Below are 25,678 nucleotides of genomic sequence, written 5' to 3' on the forward strand. Positions count from 1 at the left end.
GTGCAGACTAAAACTATACCGGGAAAGGCCTATTCGGAGTAAGATTAGCACGCAGCTTCTTTTCTGTCTGGGTATCTTGTGTGCAAGCACCTAGCGGTGCCCGTCTCTAAACCCCCGCCCTAAGTCTTCATCCTGTGTGATGCACATGTCTTCTCGAGTGGCAGCTGCGTGGTGTCAGCTGTCCCACACGTGCCCTCGACTTCCCTGTGCTGCGGGACGGACTGACCAACCGTGTCTGCTTCTCTCGGGGACCCTGGTGCTGGTGCAGGGCCTGGACCACAGGAGGCATCAGGGAGCAGTTCCTGCCAAGTGTGAACATATCAGAGCATGGCCTGGCTCGTCGCAGACAGCAAACTGGCTGCCAGGCAGAATCGAGTGGGTTTGGTGCTTGGCTACCTACCATGGTGTTGAAGTCAAAAGCGAAATTAGTTGCTGACATGTAAGAAGTCAGATTTCCTATAGAAATGCTCCCTTCTCTCGAAAAATGGGAAGATGGGCGATGCCGGGCTAGCCTTGCTGCCTGGTATCAATCGTCCGGAGGTGAGCAGAGCTTCCTCTACGTGCTGTTCACGGCTCCGGTCTCCACATGCGCTGGCATCTTAAGCCTTGCTCATCTGTCTCCTTGAGTGACATCGGCCTAGCCAGCGCAGACGCCTGTTTGTGAGCCCCGGCTGCTGCCTGGGGATGACAACCTTCTTAGTGGTTCCAGACACTTGAAGAATCTTTTGAGAGTTCCGCACTCTCCCCAGTACACGCACCTGCACACGACATTTTACAATTTGGGGCTCGACAGCCTCTCCTGAAGCCAGGCTACAGACTTCCAGGGTCAGAGACGGTATCTTTGTCTTCGTCTTCTAAGTCTTTTCCAGATTCTTCCAGGGCTGGCTGGCTCTCAACATTCCAGCCTCAGCTCAATCAGCAAGGCGGGAGAGGTCTTCCCGACCATTCGTTGTAAGTGCTTCTGGTCCTTTTAATCTCTGCATTCATTTTCCCTGGAAGGCTTCATACACCCCCAAAAGGGTCTGCTTCCAGACCTTAAGGGTCCCGTTTACCGTCTGACTCGCACCCCCGCCCCAGTGCAGCCCAACGTGAAAGAGCCGGGAGTAGGCAGCGCCCGCTGCCACGAACCCGCGGACGGCCGGACGGATCCACCCAGCCTCGGGCTCCGCGAGGCCTCGGGCGGCGGGAGCCAGGTGACGTCCAGCCCCACCGTCGGTGGCCCCGGGTCAGGTTCCGACCCCGCGCCCTCTCCTCTGCGCGCCAGGCAGCGCCCGCGGGCGGCGGGAGGGCGGAAGCTTCGGGGGCCGGAACGGGCGTGCCCGGCGCGCGGGTTGCGGGGGGGGCGGCTTACCCGGCCGGACCGCAGGGGCGGCCGCGGGAGGGGCGGGGCGGCGGCGGCGGCATGGCCGGGCGGCGGGTGAACGTGAACGTGGGCGTGCTGGGCCACATCGACAGCGGCAAGACGGCGCTGGCGCGGGCGCTGAGCACCACGGCCTCCACCGCCGCCTTCGACAAGCAGCCGCAGAGCCGCGAGCGCGGCATCACGCTCGACCTGGGCTTCTCGTGCTTCTCGGTGCCCCTGCCCGCGCGCCTGCGGGCGGCGCTGCCCGCGTCCCCGGCGGCGCCCGGGGCCGCGCCCGAGCCCGGCGAGCCGCGGCTGCAGGTCACGCTGGTCGACTGCCCCGGGCACGCCTCCCTCATCCGGACCATCATTGGCGGTGAGCGCGGGCCGGGCTGGGGGGGGGCGGGGGGGGGGCGGGGCGGCCGGGCCGCCGCCGGGGGAGGGGCGTGGGCCGGGGGAGGGGCGTGGGCCGCGGCCGCCCGGGTCGCCCGACGCCCCGCGGCGAGGGAGCGGCCGCCCCGGGGCTCGAACTCGCGGCCCGGCCGACTCGGCAGCGCTGACCGCCCGGCACGACCGCGCAGGAAGGCGGCTTCCTTGAAGTTTTTGGTTTTGCTTTTGGTTTATTCTTTTTTTTTTTTTTTTTTCCCACGAGATAACGTTTGTAATACACGAACAAGTGAGAAAACGCAAAGACTGCGAAGAGGGTGTATGTCAACAGTGTCACCAAAAAAAAAAAAAAGAGAAGAAAAGAAAAGGCCTCCCCTCTTCGGCTCTTTGGGCTCCTGGTCCCCTTGGCAGAGTCAGCCGCTGTCCCCAGTTCCTGTGTCATTTCAGAAAAACCCCACGTAGGGACAAGCACGCCCGTGCGCGTGTAGCCCCTTCCTCTTCTTCACAAAATGGTAGCACCACGTACACTATTTTACTCCACACTAAGAGTTCGACCCAGTGCACACAGAGCTGCGTAATTTTTAAAGCTCATAGAAAATTCCGTTGGCCGCTAGGACCAGCGTTTTCTTAACTAACTCCTAATGATGGGCATTCACCTCGTTTCCAGTTTTTGCTAACGATGCGTCAGTGAATTTTCCAGAACAAGTCTGGTGGGGGTGCTAACATGTCTGTAGAATAGGCTCCTGGAACTGAACCCGTTTGGGGCCGAGGGCACCGTGCATTTTCAGTCACGGTGGGTACTGCCAAAATGCCCTCTGAAGATGTCCCGTTGAGTTAATTTTTAATTATACAAATAGTACGTAAATACATTCTGCTTGTGAAATAGAACATTACACATTAGGCAGAAGTTCCCCCATGCCCGTCCCATTTCTCCAGAGGAAGCCGCTATCATACCTTTGCGGATTAGTTTTCCGGACGCATGTTGCCACAGTTAAATCTGTGGACAGGGCTTTAAAACATGTTCTGTTTTTAAGAGGAAAATGAAGAAATCATATAAGCACATGGTACGAAAGTCACGTCTCTTCTTCACTGCTGAGCCAGGTACTTGGTCATCTTCCCTGTTTTCCGTTGCCTTCGGTTTCCTTCCAGTGATATGATATTCTCTACACCTACAGGCACATGCGGAAATCTACATCTTCCTAGATGGTTTCATGGGCTTGGTGACAGATGGCCTCGCTGGTCATTGGGCACGTGGGGTCCCAGCTGCCGTGTGTTAAGTACTTTCCTGTTTGTTAACCCCCCCCCCCTCCATGCTGTAGGCAGTCGGAGGTCATTTCTCCATTTTACAGTAGAGGAAACGAAGGCTCAAGGAGAAGGGACCGGCCCAAGGTCACACTGCCTAAAGTCTTCTATTCATGTCTCCGTCATCAGATGGATATTAAGGGGCATGTGATCCTCTCTGCCCTTTTCTCCTCCCCTCTCCTTATAACTGAATTCTGTTTGGTCAGTCACATCCAAGTCCATTTTTGGACACGTACTCTGAGCCAGTCTAGGTTGGAGATGGAAGAGACAGGTTAAAATAAAACAAGAAGGCACTTTTTTTTTTTTTTTTTTTTTTTTTAGTAAATAGTGTAGGTGAATAGCAAAGGACATACTTTCGGAGTCAGAACCGGGCTTGAGGCCTGACTTTCTCCTTTACTGTGTGACCATTGAGCCTAATTTTGGAACTTCTACACGCTGGCACTTAGCAACCGTGCAGTTCTTTATTTTGGCTTTGCTTTTGTCGCACGTTTGCCGCTTTCCCAGACAAACCCCCTCAAGGAGCGTGGTGGTTTCCATGTAACAGCTGAAGAAATCGGGACTGCAGGGAGGCTGCCGGTAAATAGCACAGCTCAGGTCCTCCTGATCCCGAAGCTGGAGCTCTTTCACATGCTTCCCCAGGTCACTGTAGACCAGGCCTGGCCCCTCCTGACGCATGCATTTAGAAAGAGCCTCTTTGTAGGATGTGTTTTCATGCACCCGCCTTTTCCCCCATCATCAAATGACAAGGCCCCCAAGGATTTGGTGGGTCCTTAGTTTGGCCTGTAAAACCGTAGAAGGAAAGAAGAGGGATATTTTTTTTTCTCTTTTTGTACAGGCATCGTGGCTCTTCTTACTTGCTGAGTGAGGAGACTTTCCTTATCTTCCTAGAGGTGTTAAACTGTGACCCGAACACAGTGCAATGGGGAGACCAAGGCTGCCCCTGTCCTTCCTCCGGGAGAGCAGATTCACACCCTTTGCGGAGAAATGAGGAAGAGCGAGGGGAAGGGCACGCGCATTCGAGCACCCGCGCCGGCCCACGCCTGGTGCTAAGAACCTGCACGTATGCCACAACCCCAAGGCAGGGGGGTGGTAGCCCTGTTTTTCAGATAAAGTAAAGCGCCCCGGGCTGTTGTCTGCCTAACTCTGCTGTCCCTAACCTGGACCTGGTTACTACCATGTTACCGTCATGACTCAGAGTCACAGCCATCTTTGCCTTCGAGCCATGGCCCCTGCTTCTGACAGCTGCACCCCTGCAATTCTGGCCCTTGCTCTTCTCACCTGGCCCCTTGTCCCCCTCTCCCTGCCCCTCCATTCCCACACAGTAGGCGGCGAACTCCTTCTACAGAGGCCCATCGGATCGTGTCTACCCTCGGCTTCAGCACTTCCCAGTGGCTTCTCTTTGTGCTTAGAGTAAAAAACCCAGCCTCTTTCTGGGCCGCAGGACCCGCGGTCTGGCCTCTGTCTTCCTCTGAGCCTCACCCCTTGCTCCTGACCCGCAGTCTCATCGGCCTCGTTTCTGCTTATCGAATGGGCCAGGCTTTGTGCCTGCCGCTCCCTCTGTTCCGTACATCTGGCTTCTCATTTGGATCTCAGCTTGAGTGTCACGTCAGAGAGGGCTCCTCCGACCTACCTAGCTAAAGTGTCCTCACCTCTCCCCCCGCCCCGTGGACTTTCTCATGTCCCTGTTCTATTTTCTTACAGCCTTTGTACTGTCGGATACTCTGTATGTGTTTACTTGTCCATGGTCTCCATCCTCCACGAGAATAGAGTAGGAATCCAGTCTGTCTTCTTCACCAGCCTGCTCTTAGCGTTTGGGCCCGAGCCTCGTGTGCGCTAGGCATTCGGTAAGTTCCTGGGCTGGATGGTGATAGCGAGCAAAGAACTCTCTCCACGGGTTAGCGGACGGAAGGCAATCAGCATGGGGCCTGGCCCCTGGTAGGTACGCTACGCATGTGGTTCTTCTCCCTCCTCCTCGGAGCTCACAGCAGAGCTGGGGAGGGGGCACTGTCCAGTGTGCAGTGACCTCGCAGAGCGCTTTGCACGCAGGCCAAAGGCACTGTGCTGGGGGTGCCGTGTAGGAGATGGTAGGGAACAAAGAGCTTTCCTGGTGGAGGAAACCCTGGGCAAGGCTCTGTGGCTTAAACCCGCCTTTTTGTCTGTTGGAGTCAGAGATAACTGCTGCCGTTTCGTTGCGTCTGGAAACCAGCCTGGCACGTGGGGAGGCGGCGAAGAAGAAGGTAGCAGGGTTGGGGGCCGGGTCCTGTAAGGCGGTAAGTGTTGGGCTTAGATTAGGCCCTTAGTATGGATTTCTCCTCGGGCTCTTGGAAGGCTTTTAAAGCAGGATTGCGACAGGATCAAGCCCGCGGTTTAGAACTTTGCAAGCTCGCGGGGCGGACTCCTGCTGGCAGCCGGCGACGCGCCTGCACCTGGGCTCGCTGGAAGACGGGGCTCTCGTTAGAGTTCCCGGCTTGCTGTGAATGATCTAGACTCTTCGCTGAATACATTATCCCCGGCTGGAGGAAATTAGAATGATTGTCTGAGGTCCATGATGGTATCTCTGAAGTTTAATATATCTTATATTAAAGCCCGTTCTCTTTAATTTCATTGCTCCCCCCACCAAAGCACTTTCACTACCCAAAAGAATTCTTTCTTAACTCAGAGAAAATTGGGCTTTATCTCCCTGATCCATGTGGCCATAGATAAAACTCCTGTGGTACCAGAGAGGTTAGTAGTGACAGTAATGCTTCGCATTTATTTAGTGCTGCCCTTATGGTATGTTTTTTTAATTTATTTTTATTCTTACTTTTATTTTTTATTTTTTTTTACTTTTAATGCTCCAAGAAGTCTTGTGAGGTGAGAGGCGATGTTCCCATTTTACAGATGGAAAATCCAGCTCCGAGAAGTCAGGAAGAATAGCTCCTAAGGGTCGGGGCTGGGCTTGACCCTGTGCTGATCTGACCGCATTCTCAACGGGAATGAAAAAGTGTATCCGTCCCCCGCAGCCCCCAGAGTAGTGTTTCAGGGCAGTGTTTTTCTCGAATCCATTTTAGGGCATAAATCTTTCAGGGTTAGAACTTCAAAAAGATTCAGTAATGTATGTTTTTAAGGCTTGGGTGGGGGTGAGGGACTTGGACCCATCTTCAATCTAACTCTGGCAGCAGAGAGGAGGGCTGAAAAATGCCGCTATCTTGGCTTGGCAATTTATAGTCCTCGGGTGGCTGCGAGGATTAACAGCGTATTGTCTCCTGGTCTTTTGTTCTGGTTGTTAATGAACAGCAGCTCTTCTGCCACGACTTGTCACCCCGAACCCTCGCCGCCTCTGCCCACCGTGTGAGCGGTGCTTCCTGCGTGGCTCGGACCCTGTCTGGGCCCTGCCCGGCCGGAGCCGATGGGCTGCCAGAGCCTTGCACGTCTGACTTGGTTACTCTCTCTGGAGGGGGCGCAGTCAGCAGCCCGGGGCTCCGGGCCTCGCGGCCTGGGAGGTAGCAGTCCTTGTAAAACTTAGGCTACTTGGCCTTCTCTGTTTTTCCAACTCTCTGCCCTCCTGGTGCCGCGGTGGAGAGAGGGCTTGTCCCCCTGGCTTGTTTCATCAGGAGTGTGTCCTGCAGTCTGTCTGAGATGCTCTCTTTGGATGCGTGAACCAAGGTGCGTGGACACGAAGGTGTGTTTTCAACCAGGTTTTTTAAACCTCACCGTTTGGGCCCAGAAAGCAGCGTGCTGGCCGTGTAAGCACAGACCCCAAAGGGGCCCGGCTGTGCCAGAAGTCCGGGCATTCTTCTCACCTGAAACCAGCCTGCCAAACCAAGAACCCAGTTTGGGTTTTCCCTGCCTCTCGTCTTTTCATGATTCGGTGTAGAAATACGTTACGCTACAGTATCCGTCTGTGCGTCCTAAAATGTTGAGACCTAGAGGTGCTGGGGTGGCTCAGTCGGTTAAGGATCCGACTTCGGCTCAGGTCATGATCTCACTATATAGTTCGTGGGTTCGAGCCCCGCGTCGGGCTCTGTGCTGACAGCTCAGAGCCTGGAGCTGCTTCGGTTTCTGTGTCTCCCTCTCTGTCTGCCCCTGCCCCACTCGCTCTTTTATCTCACTCTCAGAAATGATTAAATGTTTTAAAAAAAAATGTTGAGACCTATTTGAAGGAGTCGATATAATTGGAAATGCTTCTTCCGTCCTAACTCCTTTCGCTCCTAGACTCTGCCAGTCCTTAGCTCACTGTGCCTTCGTGCCCAGTCAGGGCCGGCTGCCTGTATCTTCTCTTCCTCGTTAAGACGCGCTCACCCTAAGTAAGAGTCTCCCGCCTGGTGTCCGGTGTGCTTTCGGGGTGCCGTCTACCACAAAGGGAAGCTGAGGCCAGTCCTGGTACCTCTTGCGTTCATGCGCCTAAAGCCTCTTTATGCCCAGCAGGAAGCGGGCTGCCCTCGGTGCCGAGTGCGCCTGTATTCACATAGCAGTTTCTCTGTTTTGCCTGCTCCCTTATCACTGTCTGACCGCCCCCCCCACCCCCATCTCCTCCCGAGCTGGAGTGCCTTTAGCTGTCTCTAGGAGACTCTCAAGTTGAGCTCTGTTTGCAGCGCTTTGTCCTAGTGCTGGACAGCGGGTGACTTTGCTTCGGTTTGGGTGACAGTGTGGGAGTAGCACAGTATCAGAGACACAGCCTTGGGTTTAAATTAATGCGGAATATTTGAGCAGGAACCAACAGGAAAGAGAAATGGAAGCAGGTAGTCATATTTCATTCTGTTGGGGTACATTTTTCTTCTCATGGGGCTTGCCCTTGAGAACAAAACATATCAAATGTTAAATCAAAGAATATTTTTGTAGTCATGCTAGGAATAGAAAATAATGCAAAGACTTTGCCTTTCTGGAGGCAAATATTTCGCTGGAAGGTTATAATCAAAGTCAGAAGGAAATCATAGCCACAGCTTTTGGTAAAGCTGTAATCATTTAAAATTAATTGCTTTTAAACTTTTTACTTAGCATCTCCTTTGTTTTCGATCTTCTTTGTCTCCTGGGTTTTTCTTCAAAATCACTTCATCGAGGTTGGAATAAGATTTGGGCAGGCGTCCTGGGAAACAGCCCGCAAATTAAGCCCCGAGACACGGTCTCCGCTCCGTCCTTCTTTTGTTGGCTGGAGCCTCGAACAGGCTAGAGAGGAGGCACCTTGTGTTGGGGCCCGAGGCTGTTCCCTTTGACCAGCAGGCTTCGGAGACTGTGCCCGGCGGGGGCCGGAGCCCCGGGGCTCTGGGTAACCCGCAGGCCTGTGTCCTGGTGAGGTGGGGCCTGGCATTTCAGAGATGGCCTCGGGAGGGGCAGGGGACCCGACTGCGCCCTTCTGGGGTCTGTCCTGCTCTGCTGTGACGGCCGGCTTCCCCCCGTCATTCCCGTGGGTCCGAAGGGATCGCAGGGGCAGAGACAGCCCCCGAGTTGTCCCTGTAGCTCCGGAGCCGGCTCGGGGCCCAGCACGTCGTGGACATCCGTCATGTTTGTAAGTGTTTTCATCGAGACCTGAAGTCCACGTACGGTGACCTGCGCCCATTCCAAGCGTTTGCTTGCTCGTCTTCAGTGCGGTCACACAGAGTTGTGAACAGCCGTCACCACAGTGTAGGTCGAGAGTGTTTTCACCACCGCAGAAGGAAGCCCCAGGCTCATTAGCAGCCACTCTCCGCTGCCCTCCCCTAGGCCGAGGCAGCCGTTGATCTATCTGCTCAATGTCCACAGGTTTGCCTTTTCTGGACTTCTCATAAAAGTGGAATCGTCCAGTATGCGGCCTTTGGTATCTGGTTTCTTTCACTCAGTGTGGTGCTTTCAAGGCCCATCCGTGTTGTAGCATGAAGTATATATACTTCCTTCCTCTTTTAAAGAATATTTTTTAAAATTATTTTTAATTGTAGTGAAGTCAGTATTACATGATATTTACCATCTACCCATTTTTAAGTCTATAGTTCAATGGCATCCATCTCTAGAACTCGCCATCTTAAAAAACTGAAACTCTATAACCATTAAACAGTAACTCCCCCCCCCCCCGCTGTACTCCATTCCTTTTTATTCCGTTATATGGACCGACTGAGTTTTGATCCATTCACGCGCTGAAGGACGTTTGGACTGTTCCCATTTTTTGGCCATAATCCTGCTCTGAACATATGTGTAAAAGTTTTTCTGTGGGTGTACGTGTTAATTCCCTTACGTGCACGTCTCCAAGTGGAATGGCGGGGTCAGAGGGTAAGTATTTCTACTTACTGAGGAACTGCTAGACTGTTTTCCATAGCGGCTAAGCCACTTCACGCTCCCACCAGCTGCGTTCAAGCCTTACCAATACTTGTTGTTGTCTGTGTTTCGGATCGCAGCCATCTTGGTGGGTGTGAAGGGGTAGCTCGTTGTGGCTTTGATTTGCGTCTCCCTGACAGCTCATGATCTTCAGAGAACTGTCTGCTGCGTTGCCCATCTTTTACTTGGGTTATTTGGTTTTTATTATTGAGCTGTAAGATTTCTTCATGTATTGTGGCTACCAGCCCCTTAGTAGATGGATGATTTGCAGACATTTTCTTCCATTCTGTGGGTCTTCACAGCAGTCGAGTGTTTGACTCTTGGTTTCCACTCAGGTCGTGATCCCAGGGTTGTGGGATCGAGCCCTCCGTTGGGCTCCGTGCTGAGTGTGGAGCCTGACTGAGATTGTCTGTCTCTCTGTCTTCCCCTTCCCCTACTCATGCTCTTTCTCTCTCTCTCTCTCTCTCTCAAAGTAAAACAAAAAATTTGAGCTACGTGAATAATTGAATTGAATTAAATAGATGAACATACATTAAGAGGATTAAATGTGCCCAGCACGTTATCCAGACTAAGGTAAGCGCCATTTGCTTCCTGTTGGGGTCCCTCAGGACATGCCCATTTCTGTCCTTAGTGCCTGGCCAGGGCTGGGTCATCCTGTCTGTGCCTCTCGTGGTAGGCTCTCACCCCATGTTAGGGTCCTGGCCAGGGTCAGGCCTGCAGATGGGTCTTGGTGGCCCATCTAATATTTAAAGTTGGAAAAATTCATCGCGAGTATTTAAAAATCAAGAGACCTCACTGAATGAGCCCGATTCCTGGCTTCTTTAGACACACAAGAAGATTTCCACGCCCTAGCGTGATGGCACGGCCCTGGAGCCGGGTAGAAGGGGCGTGTGCTCTTCAGATTGCGTAGGCCCCATGACGTTTGGGTTCATAGCCCCCATTTTGAGGGCTGGTCAGCCCGCATGGTGGGAGAGGATGAGAGGGCACTGTTATTTGGAGTTTTCACTCACGTACTCAGAGACGCTGCGGACACCTCTGGTGCGCTCCGCTTGGGTGTGAGGGCAGATGCGGGCGCGCCTGTCCAGAGGAGTGCACGGCCCAGAGGCCACGGAAGAGCAGGAGGCGCCGCCAACAGCCAGGTGGGATAAGATGCAGAGTCAGAAGGGCTTTATAAAGGGGGGCTTCAGGTGGGAGTGCCCCTGCCTGGGACAGGCCGGAAGGGGATCCCCCAGGAGGGGACCCTCGGCTGGGCCTGGAAGGGTGGCCTGGAGCTTTCCAGACAGAGAAAAAGAAAGCAGCCTGAGCAGTCACAGGTGTGAGAGCAAACGTGGCCGAAGAAGAGGGCAGCCAGCCAGTGGGAGAAGTGGGAGGAGGCGAGCGGGCGCGAGGGGCTGTGTTACCAGAGCTCTGAAGGATGGCTGGGTTTTCCCAGTGGGGAGGTGGGAGGCGTGGAGGGGACAGAGCCGCAGGGCCACGTGGAGGGAGGGCTGCGCGGGGAAGAGGCAGGGCGGGAGGCTGCGCGGCAGAGACCCCGGGCTCCAGAACTCAGGAGCTCGGAGAGTCTGTTGTTGGAGGCGGGTGGGTGGGTTTAAGCTGAGAGACCCTGCTGGCTTTTGAAGAGTCCCAGGAGAGGGCCCGTGACCTGTGGCCTGGGCTTAAGGTCTGGCAGGGAGAGGGAGCGCGACCCTGGGCAGGACGGCCACCATCGGGGCGTGGGGGGGGGGCAGCGTGGCCCTGGGGCTGCAGACCTGGGGGGCAGGGCAGAGGGAGGCAGGTCTGCCTGTCGGGAGGAAAGGCCGGGAATGGACGTTCTGGACAGGTCTCTTCTAGACCCTTGACGATCCCACGCCCGCCTGCCAGCCGGAGGCGGAGACTTCCCTCTGCGGCGTGCAGCCGCCCCGCACCAGGCCCCAGAGGCCGGGCTCCGGCTCCCGGGGGGGCTCAGCAGCCTGGTTTGCGAGCCCCCGCTTTGCCTTCGCCCACGCCTGCCGCGGTAGGAGGGGTGGCTCCTGAGGAGCCCCGTATGCATCAGGCCGTTCGTCACAAATCCGATTCCAGCTTCGTTTCTCGCCCGGATTATTTGAGTTTTGTTTTTTGCTAATTGGGTCTTTTATTTTCGTGTGCGGTGTGATTAGGCTCCTGTGGCTTTGAAGTGGGTCGGGTGGGTGGGGAGGGGCTGGGGGGGCTTAGGGAACGTGGCCACCCTCTCTTGGCAGGAGAAGAGACAAGTTTTGCTGTTGGAGAGAAGTTGACTTTCCCTCTTTCCCTATCTCTTGTGTCGCGGCGACGCGCCTCTTGTCTTGGGGCCTCAGGAAGACTAAAATAATTTCCTTTGTCTCTAACCTACTTCCCGAGGATATTTATTTGGTGGCGTACACAGGTGCTACCTAAAGATAAACCTGACTTTTTTCCTTGTGAAGTTAGCGCTTGGGCTCGCTCGCATTGACCTGCATGGCCTCGGGAATGCGCCCCCTCTGGCCTTATGGCTTCATCCTCTATCGTAGATTTATTCGGGCCGCTTGAAGCTCAGGGAGGGTCATTGCTTGTCCTTGGTCATTGGACACTGGGACTAGACCTCTGCCTTCCCAGTTACCTTGCGGTGTGGCACTTAAGAAAAGAGGACTCTGCTCGTGGTCATTTCTGGGTGGTTTTTGGGGCCGCGTGCCGTAAGCACCAAGGACCTTGCGCACGCTTGCCGACGCGGTGTTCACTCCTCTCTGAAATGACGGCCCGGGCGCGTTCCGGGAGAGGCCTCAGCACTCGTGCTCTGGAGAGAAAAGACCACACGAGAAGACTAGCGTTCCTCGAGCATTTGCACAGATGAGCAGGTGGCAGAGCGGAGGAGGGAAGCTGGTGTTTGCCGGCTCGGACGTGGTTGCCGTTGGCACTCGGCATGGCCGGGAGAGGCTGACAGACACTCTGACCGCGAGCGACAGCTTTCCAGAAACGTCTGCAGGGCCTTGGTCAGCCCTTTCCAGCAGACGAGATGCGACGATGGGAAGGTTCTGTGGTGGCACAGTCCGGTAGGGTAGCTGAGAGCCACGTGTGGCCAAGGAGTACTGGTTCCATGGCTAGTGCAGCTGAGGGACCGGAACTTTCATTTTATGTCATTGTAGTTAAGTTTCAACGTGCAGTTCTAGACCCGTGTGTATCCAGCTGCCTATTGGGCTAGTTTCCTCAGCAACGAGCATCCCAGGCCCTCAGACCCTACGTGTTCAAGACCGTCCTCTCTGCTCACTCCCCGTCCGATCTCCCGAGGCATGACCTTTGACATGACCTGTCTTCTTTCATATAAGTCGGTGACCAAGTCCTGTCCCTCCTGCGTGTCGTCCAGCCTGCCCCGTCACTGCCGCTGCTCCCTTCAGCCTGGCCTCCGTTAGTGCCCGACTGGATGAGGACAGCGCCCCTCCTTGCCTCTCTGACGCCACCCCGCTCCTGAAACTGTCCCCCGTCTGTGGCCAAGAACTCCTTCCGAATTGCTGATAGTTTTTTACCTCCCTGTTTGGAAAGTCCTGAGTTGCTCTCCATTGGCATAAAGGCCCAACGCCTAGCATGGCCGCCATCAGCCTTTCCTGATGGCCGTGTGTCTCTCTGTCTCCCTAACTCTCTGTGTCTCTCAGGATCCAGGGTTCATGAACTGCTTGCAGGTCTCTGGACAGACAGGCCGTGCTCTCTCGCTGCTGCGTCATTCGCTTTTCTGGGAAGCCTCGCTGTTGGGTTTCCCCAGCCTGAATTCGGTGGCCGTCATTTGCGGGCCCGTGACAGCCTGTCTACCCCAGGACCTCATTTGCTCCCCATCTGCTGTCATTTTCTAAGTCTTGGGGTATGTTTCCCCCCGACTTGATCCCTTTGAGGGCAGGAGCCTGTTACCATTGAGCTCTGTCTCCGGGGGCCCAGGACGGGGCCTGGCCCTGAGGACGTGTTCAGCGCCTGCAGACATGAGCAAGGAGCGAATGGATGGACGGGGGGTCCCTCCCCACCGCCCGCGGCAACTACCTCCCCTCCCATGGCGGTGGCCACACAGAGTTCACAGTGGAGGAAGCCTGCCCTCAGGTTAGACAAGTTCATCTTGCAGTGGAAGTTTGGTCCTCATATTTCATTTTCAGGCCACTTTGCGTAGCAAAGTAGTTTAACTCAGAGCAGATTTCTGCCGTGCTGACGGTTGATTTCACGGCGCACAGAGGGTCAGCGCACTGGTGCCGGGAACACGGCGACCCCGGTGCCGCGCGCCGCACACGGCGAGGGCCCGGCAGCCCTGTTGTTTTAGAGCCGCGGTTTTCAAACATCCTTCAGCGGGCCGGTTCTGCGTTAACAGGGGTGACCTTTTCAAGAACATTTTTAAAAGCTATAACATAGATCCCTCCCAGACCGTATATTTTCCTTTCTCCACGCAGTTCAAAGGGGCCGAGTTGTCTCATAGGTTTTTGCCGGCAATCTTCAGCTTGACCCTGGTTGTTTAAATCTGCCGGAGGAAATTTGAACAAACTTGTACTTTGGTAATTCTTCTGCCTCCGTGAACCTTTAACCTTAAGGTTTCTTTGAGAGCCAGGGGCTGCATTGTCACCGGTCGCCCCTGCTGGGGCTTTCAAAGGGCATTGTCTAGTGCGTCTGTTTTCACTTTGCTACTGGAGTTCTTTTGAGGAAGGGTATTAATTCAGACCTGATTCTGAGACAGGACGAGGACTTTTAAACTTGCCCCAGAGCTCGGGGACGGGGAAATGAGCATAATGCGGGCCTGTGGCCGGTGCCAGTGATTGTTCTCCAAATAGGCTCCGAAGGTGAAGGGCGAGGAGGCCCTCCACAGGCAGACTGGGCATGTTAGCTGTCCAGCGGGTGACCCCGGCTCCACCCCGGCCTGGGTTGACAGCAGGACAGAAAGAGGTTCTTGTCTCTGATGGTCAAGCGTTGGGCCCAGCATTCCTCCTGAATGTAAACTTCCTGGAGGACCGGTTCCCGTGAACTTGGGGCTCACACACCATTACAGAATGCTTGCATGATAGGAAACCTGTCAGGGAAGGAGAGGGGGGCTCCTGCCGTCCTGTCCCCCCCGCCCCCCCGAGACTCCCTGTCGCCTCCACCAGCTGGCCAGTGTCGCCATTGAGTTCTTCTTGTGTTCTCTTGAGGGAAATCCCAAAAGGCACCTGAAGATGTGCGCGCTCACAGCCCTGGGCCCTGCGGCTGCAGGGGCCGGTGTTGCAGCCTCGAAGCCCCGACCTTCCCGGCCCGTCCGGGCAGCGCCTTGTTCTGTCACCTACTCTGTGCAGTGGGTTGGGGGCTGTCAGAGCACCTGGCCTGGGTCCTCAGCTTTCTTTCATTTCTTTTCCCAGGATTCTAGGGGACCGTACTCCTTAAGGTCAGACATGATAGAAGGAAAGGTGTGTCATGACGTCAGTTAATTCATCCCGAAACTTCAGAGTAATGTACGATTAGGAGGTGGTCTCCCTTGGCAGGCGAGGCAGATGGCCGTGCTTTCAGGGGGCTCGCCGCCTGGCGGCGGGGGAGGCGGACGTTACAGAAGTCAACAGAAAGGCGCAGGGCTGGAAACTGAGTGCTGCGGTGGGCGATGGTGGGGGCCCGGAGACGCAGGGGTGGGCACGGGGGCTCCCCAAGGCCAGGGAAGGCCCCTCTGAGGAAATGGAGTTTGAGCTGAAGCCTGAAGGTTGAGCAGGAGCCCTGCCCCCGGAGCGCTGGCAGGGAGGAGCGCGAGTGAGGCCTTTGGGGCGGGAGACGGAGAGCGAGGGCCGCTCTCGCCGACCGTGTCCCAGTGCGCTCCGCAGGTGGCCTGGCGCGGGGCCGCCGTGTGGGACGGACGTGTGCACCTGAGGGGCTCGCCAGTCTCGGCTCGGCTGGAGGGCAAAGCGTCCGTGTGTCTTCTCGTTCTGATGTGAAGACGGAGAGCAAGGGGGAGGGAGACTGCCAGCCTTCCGGAGGGGAAGGCTCTCAGGGTGGCCATCCCACTGGCCTTTACCCCCCACCCCGGCCTGTCTCTCTCTGGTCCTCTGCCCCTCACCTTCCTCCCGTGGTAGATGGAGGGGCTGACGGGACACGGGAGTTGGTGGTAGTCCTGGCCCAAAGCGAACTAGACAGTTTCCACCATTCTGTGCTTGTGTTTGGCCATTTAACATTGACGGATTGTGATGTACAAGCCCGGTGAAGTATAAGGGTACATTCCTAAAGCACTAAAGCAGGCACTGGATATCGGAGACGGTAGGGGAAGGAGCTGACGTCGCCGGCACCCAGCCCACCCCCTGGGTCCCGCTCACAGCCCCCGAAGCACGCGTCCCTAAATATTTTCTCCATCCTTCCCTTCCGGGGTGCCCATTGGGTGGAAGCTAATGCGCTGGGGGCAAGCCTCGCCTTCCTTTTCTTCCCCGAAAGTGAGTTTAGCAGGAGGTCTGGCCCTTCCTGGATTGTGCCCGGAAGGGTAGAGTGGCGGGTGCAACATTTCAACGGTCTGTGGTTCAGAACCAGAGCTGGAGACCCGCTCAGAGAAGACCAGGACCTCACCGTGGGGCTCCTGCCAAGCAGGCCGGGCCTGCCTCCAGGCTTGCGGGGGCATTTTTTCTGCCTTTGATTTTTCTCAAGCGCATCAATAAGGGAACAGTAGTTTACGTTCCTTAAAGCCCTCTTGAGATGCCAGTTTGGAGGAATGTCGCAGGGAACTGTAACGGGTGGGGCTTCTCAGAAAGGAGAAGCGGCCCGTATCACTGAACTTTGGGGGATCCCTTTGAGAAAGAGCAACCTGGGTTTCCCATGCCCTTTCTTTCCCTCTAGAATCCAGTGAAGTTTCTTTGCCTGAAAAATATTTCCCAGATAAAGAAGTGCTGTACACTTGTTATCGTAGATTCGTTAACCATTTCTGACTTTTTAAGGCACATAATGAGAAGACTTGCAATGGTAAAACCACTGAAGTTTCTTTTCGAGGAATGGGTATTGTCTAGTTATTTTTGGTTTGATTTCTTCAGCTGAGTCCTCCGCTCTCCCTCTTATCTCGAAATCTGTCTCTGAAGGCAGTCTGGGGACATTTCAGCAAGCGCCCTGGTGTCATCCTCTTCCTGACCCGTCTCCGGGCCCCAAGGAGGCAGCCGTGCAGTTGCAGGCCGTCCGCAGGGAGGTGGGTGGAACCCAACTCCACGCAGACCGCAGACCGTTCGGTGCACAAGAGGGCAGTGTTTGCTTGCGCTCCTGGATGGAGCCGGTCGGTGTGCAGGTTAACAGGTCAGCATGGCTAGAATGACCCGGGCTTCTTCAAGACAAAATAAACTGTGAACCACGGCCTCGATGGCTTCCCATCTCTGCCTTTATGCACCCGACCCTCCCAACAAATAGCTGCTTGCTGTCTTTTCTTTCCCTAAAAAGAAAAATATTGTTTCTTTCAATGTTTATTTTTTATTTTTTTTTAATCAAACGAAAGTACAGTTTGTAGCCTGGTACCTACGGCGGCAGAGGTTAAAAAGGGTCACGAAAGCAAAACGACGGCTTTCTAATTAAAACCCATATGGAAAGATTTTTGTTGGAAGCAAGAGGTCAAATGTATATTCTCCCCCTCTCATGTCGGTGTAAAGATTATCTGACTTAACTTTTAAAACATTTGAAGATGTGGGCTTCAGTTATCAACCTTTCTCTGCAAGTTCATGGCATTAACCAGAGCAAAGCATTTCCAGGAGAGAAGAAAAGGTGAGCCCTCTGCCCCCCGGGGGCACAGTCTACTATCTGACAGAGGTCATGTCTGCCCTTGTACAAGGATTGGCCTGTTTTCAACTCTCTCGTGCCGTTCCGTGGAGACTTTCCCGCCAGAGAGATCCGCAGGAGCGGGCGGCCCCCCGTCCCACGAGATTGCAGCCCATGCCAGAATTATTTTGTTCCCCCAACCTGGAACTGCGGGTACTCAGCAGGGCTTCAGGTACCACAGCGGGGCAGGGCAGCCGGGGCCAGCGCCCCAAGGAAGCGCCCGAGTGATGGAGGGCGGGGTGGGGAGGTGGAAGGGACCGCGTTCCAGTGACAGCTCCTCTTCACCTCTCTGAGCCCGCTTGCGCACCTGGCTTACAGGCGATCATCTTGCGTGGGGTGGTCGTTGCAGAGAAGATGTCCGCAGAGCCCGTGGCATGTAGTAGGGAGTGACTGTTGTGACATTGGGCCCTGTGGCCCTGACCGATGATAAGCCTGGGGGCGTGGGGGGTTGTTGGACACGGGGCTAGAAACACAGGCATGGATGCTTATCCTTTTATTTGATTCACTAAGTGTGTCTGGTGCTCAGCCCCTCTGAGCATTTGCGACAAGACAGAATGAAATCTAGGTGTGGGAGGGGGGTGCCGAGCTGCCGCGCCGATCCTCTGATAGCCATCGAGGAAGGCTGGGCTCCCAGGCTTAGCCCTGTATGAAATCAGATGTCTTCTTCTAATCTTTTCCAATCGCAACATAAATCTCCTGGAGTGAGTGTGTCTGTAAGATAGATTCCGCGCACGCTGCGGAGTATGTTACTGTGTGTGACGTCCTCACGGTCTTTAATTGATCAGTAGCATTTAATACGAATTTGAAATTGACAGCACCGGCTGGGGAGAGCCATGGGTGGCCTTCTCGTTTGCTTCCCCGTGAAGCTCCTGTCCTGGCTTTTATTAGCAGGGTCTGTGGTGGGAAAGGGAGGTTTTGGAGCTGCAGGCTTTCCAAAGAGGCTCACGCCATGTTCTTCTGGGAACATAATTTCTGAAAAATGCCGGAGCCCTCAATTTCCAAAGCAGCCGAGTTTGTAAGGGGAATGAAAAGTTGTTTCTGCGTGTGGATTCTGGGTTGTTTTCCATCTTTGCTCCCTAAGGCAGGGTTGGCAAGCGGGGAATGGGACAGATGTTCCTTGGTAGTAATTTCCAGGCAGATTCTTGAATGTCTTGTATACTCTGGGTCACCGTCAGCTCATAATGGAGCAAAATTGAGTGAGAATTCCTGCAATGAAAGACGTGAACGGCACACTGGCGAGATATGATGGTAGAGATATAGTGCATTCTGTGAGAAAATATTTCCAGTGCTATCTGTAAAATTCAGATTGAATAACCATTCTGAAGTGCTCCCTTTTAAAAGAGTTTCCTTCCACAAGCACTGCAGGCTGAGTAAATACCAATAATTTTTATTTCCCTTCTCCTTATCGTCCCCCCTACCGAAATGTTCCTGCACAGCCTATCTGGTCTTTTCAAGTGAGCATCAAATGATTAGTGTCAGCTTCCAATTTGAATTATGATCCGCATTTCAGAACATAGACTGCTTCGCGTTTGCATTTGGAGGTAATTATCAATATTCACCTATACCGTGAAAGGGTCGGGAGTAGAGGAGGTGCCGCTGAAAACGCCAGATGAAGGTAGCGCCGGGGGTCGTTTGTGCCCACGTGCGGATGATGGCAGAGGGCCCCGGGGGCCGGCTCCAGCCCGCCAGCGGCCCCTCGGGCAGATGCGGGGACCGCGGGGACCCCGCTGCACGGTGGTCTTTTGGCGCCGGGAACTGCAGAGAGGCTGGGGAAGTCCTGGCCGGCCTCTACTGTCGGAGGCCAGCCCCTCTCCGTTTCCTCGGGTCTGCCCGCAGGTCTGCTGGGCGGGCCCCTCGGTGAGAAGGGCCGGAGAAACTGAGGGCCGCCCTAAGACCCTTGGGGCCCGAGCCCCGCCCCTGCGAGCAGCGGACGGTGTGCCGATGTCCCACATAAAGTACAGCGTCCGCACCCGCCTGCCTGCACGGGTCCCGGGCGCTCCGGGTGGCATCCTCCGCTCTCTTAGCAGACGCGTAATTCAGCTTTGAGAATTCGTTTTCGCCGTTTTCCTTTTGTGTTCTGGAGCCAGTAAGCATTTTGAAGTTTGCGAACACTGGAAACTTCGATACTTTGCTTGTCATGCCTAATTAATAGCGGCCTTTGGGAAATCCAGAGGAGGCCTCAGACTTCGCCTCCGAGCACTCGCCAGGGAGTTCAGAGGCCGTGGCGCAACAGGCCTGCGCCCGCAGCGCGGGAGACGAGACTCGAGCCGCACCAGTGACGGTTCTGCTAGCCTGGTGTGTGACTGTGGGCACTGCGCTTTTCTGAACCGTAGTCCCTCTGCCCGTGTGGAGAGGAGGGATGCCCGCCCGGGGCCTGCCTGCCGCTGGGCTCGGCAGCGGCGACTGCGGCGCGGCCGCCGCCTCCTGGGTGACGGCAGAAGCGCGGGGGGGGGGGGGGGGGCGCGCTCAGTGCCACCGCGCCCCGCAGGCGGGCACCGTGAGGTCTGGCACCGGGTGCCTCCGCTTCTGAGGTCGCAGGGGAGAGTCGAGTGCCCTCCTCCCTCGCACTGCAGACAGTGGGAGAGAGCGCTGGAATTGTGCAAGAGTTGCGTTTCAAAGAAGGAAATGAAATTCTTGAATTTTTTAAGGCAAAGAAGAGGAGGGAAAAAAATAGATTCATTGTTTTACTTGGCTGTTGAACAGGATGCAGGACAAGGCTGGCCTCTCTCCTGTCCAATGTCATCATCGGCATTCTTTCTTTTTCTTTCTTTTTCTTCTTTCCCTCCTCCCCCCTCCCTCCCTCTCCTCTCCCTCCCCCCCGCCCCCTCCCCCTCCTCGTCCCTTCTCCCCCTCCCTCCTTTTTCTCCTTCTCCCTCCTTCTTCTCCCCCTCCTCCCTTTTCCTCCCTGCCCCCTCCCCCCCTTCTCCCTCTCCCTTCTCCCCTCCCTTCCTTCCCTTCCTCCCCCTCCGTTCCCTACTTGTACTGCCACAAACCCCCCTTTTCTCCGAGTCACGCTGAGGTCCTGAGCCTGGGATTAAATCTCATGCTGTGGAGATGCTCTAATGCTAGAAATTATTTCCTCTTTTGTGGTCTCTGGCCTCAAATTCTTCAGCGTTTCCTGTTGCTTTCAAAAGAAGGTGCCAGGTGCCAGCCCCGTGGCTAGTTTTGAGGTTCATGAGGAGCGCCGTACAGGGGAGCGAGCGGGAGCTCCCACGGGCCCTTGTTAGGCAGCCGGGGCGGTAGGTGACGGGGTGATGCGGCGAGCAGGGTTGGAAGGAAGATGGGCACCGACCTCTGCGCGAAGCTGGCCGGCCGTCGGGCCAGGTGGAGGCTGGCAGACGCGGGAGGAGGTCTTAGGGAGGCCTGATGAAACCCAACGGCTGCTTACTGCTTAGTGAGCACCAGCGCCGGCCCTGGCAGCCCAACACAGGGCGGCGGCGCGAGCCCGGGAAGCCAGGGTCCCTGCTTCGGGGGAGCCCAGTGCCGGGAGAAGCTTGCTGGGCCCCTCTTCACCTCCTGGGTCAGCAGCGGGCCCCGGGTGAGGCCCACGGCTCCTCCCCTGGCGTCCGTGACGTGCTCACGCCGAGGGGCCTGGATTCACACCGTGGCCTTCTTTCCCTACCAGTGGCTTTCGACGCTTGTAGCTATGCTCATTCATAAGGGGTGGTGGGAAGAGCCCGATTCAGCCTCCTGGCCTCGGCTTAAGCCCCAGTGCTGTGGCTCGCTTGTGACGATGCATTTGCTCTGAGACTCAGTTTTCTCCTCTTCAAAATGGGGAGAATCACCTTGCAGGGTTTTTTTGCAAGAACCCAGTGAGATCATCTATGTATAGTGCTTACCTTCCATGCCTGTAACCTATAAAATACTCAACCAATGGTATTAGCGATTGTGATCATAACTAAATATGATTTGGTTTTTTCATCTTTAAAAGACTGTGCGTATATAACAATAAAACATTGTCAGAACCTCATGTCAGAATTCTTGCTTATTTCTGGCTGGGGAGGCAGGCTCGGCGGATGGTGTCTGGTACCATAGACAGTATGATTTTTGTCTTGTTTTTGAATTGGTGGTGATGTAGTTGGGGGGAAAGTAAATTAACGAACTGGAAGTAATCAGGGTATCAGCACTTAACGCTGATGCGTCTGTTAACGTGAGTGTGGTGGGAACTGAGAGGAGGAGGGCCCTCGATGGGAAGACGGGACGGAAACCAGAAGAGAAACGGGGATGGTTTATTAGAAAGCAGCGTGTTTTGTCTACCGGGAGAGCTCCGTCTGCAGGAAGCCTTGGCTTGTTTTGTGTTTGGAAGCGGATAGGTGCCAGTCACTGCCGATGCAGATGTGCCCTGAAATATGTGATTTAGCTTTCCTGGAAGTAATTCATGTGTCAGTATTAAAGGGAAAAAAAAAAATCAACCGCAGAGCAGCCCAAAACAGCGTGAGAGCAAACACGATCTAATTTTTAAAGCTTGAGGTTTAGAGAAGCTAAATATTTGAATCCCGGCTTCAGCATTTGTTAGCTGTCTCATCTCGGGCAGATTACTTCACTTCTCTGGGCCTCGACTTCCTGCTCTGCAGAATAGGAAAGAACCATTTTAAGGGTTAGGAGAAATATATGTGGGGCCCGATAAACTTCTAATAAACATGGTTATTGTTACCACCGTTAGCTTTCCTGCTGATAACAAAGGCTCCCGGCCTCTTGGGTCTCTGCGTTGCAACTATAAATGTGGGCTTTCCCGCGATGCTGTAGTTTTGTCTGTAGTATAATGAATATGTTAGAGCATTGGTTCAGTGTTGTGGAGAGGTTTCTACAGGAATATATCTAAGTTTTGGAAGGCCCTTTTTTTTTCTTTTTTTTTTTTACTCTCCTTTAAAACCAGGATCAAAAAAAAAAAACCCTTCATAGCTTAGTGTTTTTAGGACCCGAGCTTGACCTATGTGTAAGCCTGGGGACACATTCAGAAAACTTGAGTCTTTCTAAAGACTTGTTGGGACCCTCTCCTTTCAGTTGAGAAAGCCATTTTTCCTTCCAAATTTACTGTTTGTTTTGGGGGCCTGCACATTTCCAAATATATCAAATATAAATGATATTAAGTTTCTAAACTAACGTAAAACATTAATTATACCTTTGCGGGGAATTTTAAAAGGTCTTGCTGACTTTCAGTTTCCCCCAGATTTGGATGACGCTGAAATTTCTGGAAGTTTCACATCCCTAGCTAAGCCAGAAAGCACTCCGTCTGGGGTGGTAAAGAACTCCCTCTCCAGCCGCATCTTACTACATCAAACAGATTGCTTAAACTCGGTGGGAAATTGGCTGCAAATTTTTTACACTATGGAGAGACTCATTTTTGTCAAGCTTGTCTTAGAGGAGCCTCCACAAGTTTATCTTTATAAATAGGACAGTTGATTTGCAAAGAGGCGAATGAAGAGTAACAGACAGGAGATGACATGTGGCACATTTAGGATTTGATGGGAGAAATCACAGCCGTAAAATACGGGTAGATGTTCTTTATATATACATGGATAGGCCATCTGGCTCTCAAAAACATGCTTGTTGACCCAAACACACTGGGCTTCAAGGGGAATTTCAGGCCATTGGATTCGTTTGTCTGCACATTGGTACATGTGGAGAACTCGTGGCAAAACAGTATACCGTGATAAAATGTCCGGACAGCAAATAAAACGGAGTTCAGAGTCACGAGTTATACAGTAAAAATGCATCATGTTCAGTGAAGGTTTTATTATTCTGGAACTAGCTCTTTTCAGTTGTCTTAAAGGAATGTCTCTTTGGGCAGATTTGAAATATGAAAACCATCTTACTCTCCTGCAAGTGAAACACTGAAATGCCGTATTTCCCCACGACGTCTCTCAGCACATAAAGCGAAAATGGAAGTAATTTTGATAGGTAACCTGTGTTTTGGGGGCTAAGGAGAAGCACTAGAAAATTTAGCTCCTGAAGATCAGTTCTTTGTAGGAAGGCAGCAGTCGTAGCCTCCGGACAGATCCTCACGTGAGTGTTTGCTAAGCCATCAGCCGATTTCCCTGCTATTGTATTCAGACTCAAATTTAGTTCAAAAGTGAAATTTCTAAACGAAAGGTGGGTTCATTTAGGGGCAGGCAGATTGGTAGAAATAGTACATGAACTCCAAGGGCAAAATGGAACTTTGTTTTTTCCTGTCAAACTCCTCTACTTGTTGACATTGCAGAATTCATAGTGAATCTTTACAATGGGACATTTGTGATTCCAGGAGCCCAGAATCCTAAATGAATTCAGATGGATTGACTATTCTTCCCTGTGACGTCTCAGAACCATTTTGCTTTACCCCAACCCTTACTCGGTTAAATCTCTAATCCCTGTTGTTATTATTGTAATTGCTATTTTGTTGTAATAATTATTGTTACTGTTATTGAACAAGCTTTGGATGTTTGGTTTGAAAAGAGTCCACGGAGCATTTTGATTTTGTCGGGGAAATGTGTGTGTGTGTGTGTCTGTGTGTCTGTGTGTCTGTGTGTCTGTGTGTCTGTGTGAAGCTGAGGGTAAAGTGATCCAAGGATCTTACGTCTATTTCTAGGGCATTTTCACTGTGGTACCGGGGAGTAAGACTTCTGTTTTTATAAGCCAGAAGGGTTACTGTGAATTCTAACATTTAGGAATCACAGTTCTAATTACGACTCGTTCTAGTGAAATAAAAATAAGCCCTGGATACTGTTTTAATCTCTCGAATGAATGAGACCTATTTCGGATTCCAAGTTCACTGAGGCAGGCCCTCAGCTTCCCCAAGTGCCGCTTCCCAAGGTGGACAAAACATGTTCTGTGCGGGAGAAACGTGAGATGCTGGCCGCATGGGGGAGGAAGGGGGGAGAGGAAGCTGTTTGCAAAACTACTTAAAATAAATTTGAGGGGTCAAACATGGAACACAGTTGCAAAAGAGAAAGGAAAAAAACGCCTTAGGTCAGTTCAGCTAAAATAGCGTAGGTATTCACATTGGCGGGAGGGTTGTGTATTTCTTGCTAATCAGATCCAATCGGTACAGATAATATTTGAGTATCTGAGGCTAGATCTCATAGCCTGTGTATCAGGGAAATTAACCTACAGGGGCATGTTTTCAAGGGTTGGTTTGGGGGAACAGACAGCATTTGGAAGAGACGCAAGCCGTGCGTTCAGACGCGAGCCTCGGAGCTTGCCTGTCAGAGGCGCAGCCCTGCCTTGGGCCGAGGCAGAGGGCTGGCGTTAGCACTTCATTTCAAAGCGATCGGTACTTTTAAATTAAACATGCAAAGTTATCTTGGTGAGGCATTGAATGGGAGGCTGCTGGATTATTGAATTTGGCCCACAGTTTAGCCAGTTCAGCAGGGATTTGGGGGTGTGAAGCAATTAATATGCAAGTACATTTGAGTCAGCAAGGTAGGAGATTACTGTCTTATCAGAGTAAGGAAAATTTCTCTTCCCAAGATCCATACTTTTTAGGAGGTAGATAAAACCCATTGTTTGAGGTTCGTGTCTGAGAGCGACCACCTCAAATTGCTGGAGTTTAACCACTCAGGCACACAAGAGGGAATCATCGCATCGTGTTTAGAGAGAGGAGACTTCAGTTTCCTTGCCCATGTTCCCATGTTCGTTCGTTCGTCCTTTCTTTCTTTCTTTCTTTGAGAAACAGAGAGAGACAGAGCGAGCAGGGGAGGGTCAGAGAGAGAGGGAGATACAGAATCTGAAATAGGCTCCAGGCTCTGAGCTGTCAGCACAGAGCCCGACGCGGGGCTCGAACCCACAAACTGTGAGATCATGACCTGAGCCGAAGTCGGACGCTTAACTGACTGAACCACCCAGGTGCCCTTCTTTTCTTTCTTTCCTTTTCTTTTTTCTTTTTTTTTTGCTCATATAGATTGAAAGAAAACTTAATTTTCTTTATTGAAAAAGATCATTCACATAACTGTTCAGATCACATGAAATTGTTTTGTCCTGTCAGATTAAATACTTAAAAAGACAAAACCGAAACGGATTTCAGTATGTGGCCAAACCCTCGTGTGTCCAGTTAATCCAGACGTGCCCCATCCAGATTGCTGGGTGCCTCCCTGACCATCAGGACCCGACCTGGGGTGATGGCCATTGCCGTGATGAGCCCCTTCCCCTCTACTGAGCCAGAGCCCTTACACCTGTTCTTTCCCACCCGGCAGGCAGCCTTCAGCTGTGACATTTATTTTTCTTGTGTGACACTCGGCTTTGCACAGAGCGCCCATGCAGTCTTGGGGTGCAGTGGGGGTGCTTAATGCCACTTCCTGGTCTTTAAGATGAGGAGAGCAAGGCCTTCAAGGGCTGTGAGGACGGCTCTAGAAGACACGTGTGAGAAGCCGACGCAGTGAGTGACAAGCCTGGGGTGCCAGCTCGGGAAGGACACCAAGCCCTGCAGGGGGGGACACGGCGGGCCTGCGTTACGAGCGGGAGCGCCAGTCTAGCAGCTGGCAGGCCCTGGGCGCTGTGGGTAACTGAGGCTTAGAAATGGCCGCTTTACTCCCGAAGACGGGGACAGCTGTTGGGGCAGGAAGCTGAGCCTTCGAGAAGCACATGTGACTCAAAACTGAAAGATTAAAAAAAAGAGTGGCTCACGGAGTGGTAAAGGCTTTTTTTCCGTATTTTCTGTGGAGACCCTTTCCTCCC

General features: G+C 53.3%; 1 protein-coding gene across 1 annotated transcript in view; it reads left to right on the forward strand.

Moving 5' to 3' along the window:
• Nucleotides 1-1,222: 1,222 nt before the first annotated feature.
• EEFSEC (eukaryotic elongation factor, selenocysteine-tRNA specific) overlaps nucleotides 1,223-25,678 on the forward strand; it is a 215,008-nt gene continuing 190,552 nt past the window's right edge. Inside the window, exon 1 of the mRNA XM_039248618.1 lies at nucleotides 1,223-1,718. Within this exon, the coding sequence (XP_039104549.1) occupies nucleotides 1,403-1,718 (316 nt within the window). The 5' untranslated portion in view covers nucleotides 1,223-1,402. The remainder of the gene's footprint in view (nucleotides 1,719-25,678) is intronic.

Source organism: Hyaena hyaena, unplaced genomic scaffold (genome assembly GCF_003009895.1).
Source record: "Hyaena hyaena isolate Hyena2069 unplaced genomic scaffold, ASM300989v1 scaffold_316, whole genome shotgun sequence".
Taxonomy (NCBI): Eukaryota; Metazoa; Chordata; class Mammalia; order Carnivora; family Hyaenidae; genus Hyaena; species Hyaena hyaena.